Source organism: Xyrauchen texanus, chromosome 2 (assembly GCF_025860055.1).
Source record: "Xyrauchen texanus isolate HMW12.3.18 chromosome 2, RBS_HiC_50CHRs, whole genome shotgun sequence".
Classification (NCBI taxonomy): domain Eukaryota; kingdom Metazoa; phylum Chordata; class Actinopteri; order Cypriniformes; family Catostomidae; genus Xyrauchen; species Xyrauchen texanus.
Genome location: NC_068277.1, coordinates 3,415,137 through 3,421,300, shown reverse-complemented (window position 1 = coordinate 3,421,300; position 6,164 = coordinate 3,415,137). Strand labels below are relative to the sequence as shown.

Genomic DNA, 6,164 nt, shown 5'->3' with positions numbered 1-6,164 from the left:
GACATTAGAACGACATAAATACACATTTTTGAATTAACGGCACTGTGACCGTTGTACACGTCACCAGGGGCGTTTGGATACACACACTTAAAGGAATATTCCAGGTTTAAAACAAGTTCAGCTCAATCAACATTATTTGTGTCATAATATTGATTACCACAAAAATGTATTTGGACTCGTCCTCCTTTCTTTAAAAAAATAAAAAATCTGGGTTACAGTGAGACACTTACAATGGAAGTCAATGGGGCCAGTTTTGGGGGATTTAAAGGCAGAGGGACGAGTCACATTACATTTTTGTGGTAATATGCCATAAATGAAGATTATAATTTTATAAAATCCCTTACATTTGGGGGGCCTTGGCATGTATGAAAACCCCTGATTTAGACAACAGGATAACTCTATCCTGCACAAGTTGATCAACACTCCAGAATAAAGTGCAGAAATGGATAAATGTGTATACTACACTTTCTAGATCTCACCGTTTATGCTTTGGAAAAATTGACTTTTTGGTACCACAAATTACCAACATGACTTATTTGGATAAATGTACATTTACTAATAAACAACTAGTTGTTAAATGTACAACTTTGCAAATATGAACTAATAAAGTTAGTTGGAGTGCACGTTGCCACAAATAAACAAGAATTATTATTATTATTTATTATTATAAATGCAATAACAACTTTTTCAGCTGATGTCAAAGTGTCCATGTTGTAAAATATGTTACAACAGGCCCTTAATAGGTGCATTTTTAAAAGAGGCACACAAAGGTCATTTGTTTTTATTTAATAATGTGATAAAAACAGCAGGTAACACTTGGGATTTCAAAATGACGAGCAAAAAATAAAACTGACAAAAACAAGCAACGCCTGCACATGAAGATAGAAGCAATTAGCATAAAACAAACTTGTTTTCACCCTCCACTACATATGAATGAAGACGCACATTCCCACAAATAAAGCCGGGCCGGGAAACACCATCATTTTAGGAGTGAAGAGAGGCCGACAGCACGCTCCAGTATTGCAGAGTAGAAAATAAAAGTGTTAAATGTGTATGTACATTTCAACATTAGTCTTTAACAGGCTGAATGCGACTCGGCAGCTGAATATATTGCTACAATGTTGTCAGGCCCATTCATTAAAACATATCTCGCATTCATCTTCTCCATGCAGAACATCTGTGGAACAAGCAGGATCACAATCACACGGCAGCAACGTCAAATAAAGGGATAGTTCACCCAGAATATATTTTTGTAGTGAACTATCCCCTTCACATGCTGTTCAACCTTAAACAGAACAAACAAATCCATCTGAAAACAACAAACTTTAGCCCTGAGTCAGTCTGTGGGACGCACTCCTCGTCCCGCGGTGTGATCCGTGTAATGGCGTGTATGCGGTTTCATACTGATTGGTCCAGTTTATCACATGCACATTTACCAGGACGGTCCTGAAAGAGTTGCATGTCTATATTCATGATGTGCACAGATACTCACACACAAACATATTGCCAAATATTTCAAATCAAACACTGTTTTTGGTCATAATGGTACATTTTTGCAAACTAAAATCATCAAGTCGTACAGTGTAGGTGTGTTGACTGTGAGTTTCTCTTAAACAGACGATGACAATCATAAAAACAAAATATATTCGACTGGCCGCTCTTCCGTGTCAGAAGATGCCAGGCAACAAGCTCACTTCTCATTGGCTATCAGGAGTAAATGGTGATGACCTCACTTCCTCCTCCCCTCACCAATAGGACTCGCTCCAGACCCTCAGTGAGAACTTCCAGAAATTCCATATCTGAGAAAAAGGCAAGTCAAGTAAAACTGCATTTAATATGTTATTCATGCAATTATGTGGAAAATACCCAGAATGCCACTCTTACATTGTGCATTGGCCCATCTTGATATTTAGTTTTTAGATTTGGGTAGTTTTCGTTTCAGACGTCATGTTTTTATCAACATGATGTTTACAATTTATTTAAAAGGGCAAAAACTTGCTGGGGCTTTGCCATGATAATTATAATGATTAAATCATTGTTTATTCTTAATATATTAATTATTGTTAAATAACTATTTTTAAGTATAATCATTAAAATAAACAATAATTAAATTACATTTAATTATGTAAATTTAATTATTTAATTATATACAGCCCTTTATATATTAATTATTCTTAAATTAACATTAAAATAATGTTTAAATAAATGTTCAAATAATTAATGAATTACTAACAATAACTAAAAATATATAATTACATTAAAATAATTATTAAAATTAATTTAAATGACAACATTTAAAAAAATATTATTTACTCTTAATATATTAATAATTGTTAAAGTATAGTAGTATATTTTAAAAATAATTAAATAAACAATTAATTAATAATAACAATACGTATACAATTGTAATTAAAACAATAATTCAACTTATTGTATAATAAACAACATGTAATAATTATTTACTCTTAATATATCAATAATTGTTTATAGTATTATCTTTTTAAATAATTTTAAATAATTAATAATAAGTATAATTAAATTAAAACAATAATTATAATTAATTTATAATACAATATAAAAAATATTTACTCTTAATATCTATATTTTTTATTTTATAGTATTATCTTTAAATATTTTTAAATACAATTTTAAATAATTAATAAAAATTTGTATAATAATTCAATTAAAATAATAGTTACATTCAATTTACGATACAATATTTTTAAAATAATTATTCTTGATATAATAATACTTGTTAAACATTTATTTAAATTTTTAAATAAACTTTCAAATAATTAATTAATAACATGTATAATAATAAATAAATAAAAACAATAATTACAATTAATTCATAACACAATAATTATTTAATATATTTTAAATATTTAATTAATAGTTATAATAATCATTTATAATATCAAAATACATATAATAATAATTATTAAAATTAGATTTTTTAAATGAGCATATTTAAATTAAAATCAGTTAATAATTATTGAACATTGATACATTTGATGTAATAAATAAAATGCATATTTTTAAACGATTTCTTTAAAATGAAAGGATACAGTTCTCGTCTCCATCTGTGTTCCTGGGAGGTCCTGGCATGTTGAGGAGGACGAGCCGAGCATCATGGGATTTATTAACAATAACCTCGTTGAGTTTGACAGCTGTGTGCATTCGACGCACATTAGAATGATCTCTGTAAGAGAAACATGTAAATCACATGAATATTTCATCTCTTTTTCTTCGGTTTCTGGTCTGTGCAAATCAAAAACAAACACAAGCCCTTTCCTTTTTGCTGTTTGGTGACATTAAATAATAAAACAGGTCTTTATGTAAATGTTAGAAACCACTACGACTACATTATTGAAGGTGTGTAACTCACGGGCGGATGTTGAGCATGTCTCTGAACCCTTCTGGCGTGCTGCAGCAGGATGGCGTGTTTGTTTGCGTGTTTGATAGGAGCTTCAGCGCTTTCTCTTTTGTCCAGGTCATGTGAACGCGTCGGTTTTCTGCACTCTTCTCGGCTGCGGTCATCCCATCAGTTTCATCGTCGTCGTCCGATCCGATGCTTGTCAGATGCAACATGGAGTTCCTGTCTTTAACAAGCTGCGCCTGCAGAGGGTGGAATCACAACAAAACACATTCAGAACTTATTCATGTGAAAAATAATCCCGCTTGTTTTCTTGAGGTTTACCTAAAGACAATTAGACTGTTTTCACACAACAGCAAAAATAATAATTATTTGTTTTATTTTTTGGTGTATGCAATTTTCCAAATCACTTCCAAATGTGCTATAAAATCTGATTAAAACGTGATTTTTTGGAACGCATCTCATTCTGAACAGTCAGATACAATTTGAAGTCGTTTCAAGGATGTAACGCATATGTACCCAGAGCTGGGTAGATAAGATTACTTCTGAATTGTAATCGGGTACTGATTACAAATGACACAATTTAAGTTGTGATCTGTTATCTAACCTAACCCTACCGGTCCCCAAACTGCTGCGGTACCCTAAGAGCATGTTGGAAATGACAATTACCAAGTTTCGGTTCAATACACCAAAGCGTTGCGAAGATACAGCTTCACTTCCTGTTTGGCGTGCTCGCCATCAAATTCTTTTACGTGTTAGGCAGAAACATACTTAACGCAAGTACGTGAACGCAGGTGCTTCTAGTTAAGCAAGCTCCATTTTGTGCATTGTTACGTTTCAAAATGTATCCGACAGCAATTCATAACATAAATACACGTTACAATCCTCAACGTCACCTCAAGGGGCGCTATAACGAGATTAGTGTGAACTGTCCTATTCAGCTGTTTTCTTTTAACTCAACTACTGTCATGGGGAAGCAAATAAGTTAAAGTCACTATATTAATAGCAACTTACATGAAAAATATCAGATGAATAATTTTAAATACTATTTAAACTTTTTAATAAAAGTTGCAAGTGATGTGGCATAATATTGATTACCACAAAAATCAATATGGACTTTTCTTTAAACAAAAAAAAAAAAAGCACAAATGTGTGTTTCAGTGAGACACGTACAATGGAAGTCAATGGGGTTTAATCTGTAAATGTTAAAATACTCACTGTTTCAGAAGTATAGACACAAGACATAAACAATATATTTTACTGTCATTAAATCACTTGCTAACCGCATCTGTGTAAAGTTATAGGCAATTTTACAACTTCGTTCCCATGACGATGTAATGTCAACAATTCAAAATAACTTTACAGCTCAAATAATACATACATTGAACAGAAGAATTAATGTATGTGCTTTTATTTAATTATAAGCTTCACATTTCTGCATTTAAACTCATTAATAAATTGGCCCCATTGACTTCCATTGTAATGGTGTGTTCACATACAACGCTAAGCGAGTGTTTCGCGCGGCGCGATTACATACAAAGTCAATGCAAAGATGCGAATAGATGTGAATAGATGCAAATTCGCACCGGGCAGCGCGAATGTAGTGAATGATGTGACTCGAACGTGCAAAATCGCTTCATTTGAGTATTCGCGACAAATTTCATCTCAAGGGAGAAATTCGCTTGACGCGTAGTCGCGAATGCCAGTTGAGATTGGCCGGATGTCACTGATGTACTGACGTAGTCGCAGAAGAAATCTGGAAAAATGGATGAATTGTTGTAGCGGTGTGTGGGCACCCGGAATTGTACGACACAACGTCATACATGTGCAGAGACCGGACGAATAAAGACATCGCTTGGAGGAAAGTGAGCGAGGAAGTTGGACGACCTGGTAATTTCTGAAAATATGCGCGACTACTTGATTCCAGCTATTGGTTGAACTTTACTATGAACCAAGTCGTAGAAGCCCCTCCACCTGACCTGTTCCGGAAGAGAAGCGGGGATACTCATGGGAACGGCAGTTTAAACACACATTTATAATCCAGCGGTCAAACTAGTGCCAGCAATGCAAGTCGAAAATTTTCTTCGCATTGTATGTGAACGCACCATAAGTGTCTCACTGGAACACAGGTTTGTGCTTTATTTAAAGTAATAATTTTTTGTTAATTATCAATGCTGTCGATTGAGCTTAAATCGTATTGAACCTGGAATATTCCTTTAAAATGGCACACACACTGCAGGTAACATTATCGCCCCCTTGAGTACTGAGGTTTGTTACGTCACAGTAACGCAAGAACACACATTAACTCTTTCCCCGCCAAACACGGAATTTTCCGGGTTTTATGAAAAAACGCTTCCCCGCCAAACACGGAATTTTCCGGGTATCCGTGTTTTAGGTGGTATACGTAAGGAAGACCCGCGCGCATGTTTTGAAAGAGTACGCAACTCTTTGATCAAAGAAACAGACTGCGATCGTCTCAAACGTGAAGTGGAACACCATACTAATACTAAAGCACTTGTTTGATAAAAATGCCTTTTTCTCAGCTTTTTGTCCGAAATGTTGTTTTTGACAAAACCTACCTCTGTTCAAGTGGCAATAAAAAAAGAACAAATGAAGATAAAATAAAATTTTATCAGAATTTTATTTTATCAGAGGCTCAGATCTTTATTGTGATATATAGCATCTTCATATATTCATGGAAGAAAATATTCTGCGGGCCATTAAAGTTTAGCGAAAATCATCAAAAACCCTGGCGATGGCTGGCAACTTTTTTTAAAAACGCTGGCGG

At 33.7% G+C, this 6,164-nt stretch overlaps 1 protein-coding gene across 1 annotated transcript in view; it reads right to left on the bottom strand.

Moving 5' to 3' along the window:
* Nucleotides 1-521: 521 nt before the first annotated feature.
* The window catches only part of LOC127617244 (solute carrier family 12 member 6-like), a 59,069-nt gene continuing 53,426 nt past the window's right edge, over nt 522-6,164 (bottom strand). Inside the window, exons 23-25 of the mRNA XM_052089189.1 lie at nt 3,389-3,618; nt 3,069-3,202; nt 522-1,799 (exon numbers count right to left, since the gene is read on the bottom strand). Coding sequence (XP_051945149.1) covers nt 1,708-1,799; nt 3,069-3,202; nt 3,389-3,618 — 456 coding nt within the window. The 3' untranslated portion in view covers nt 522-1,707. The remainder of the gene's footprint in view (nt 1,800-3,068; nt 3,203-3,388; nt 3,619-6,164) is intronic.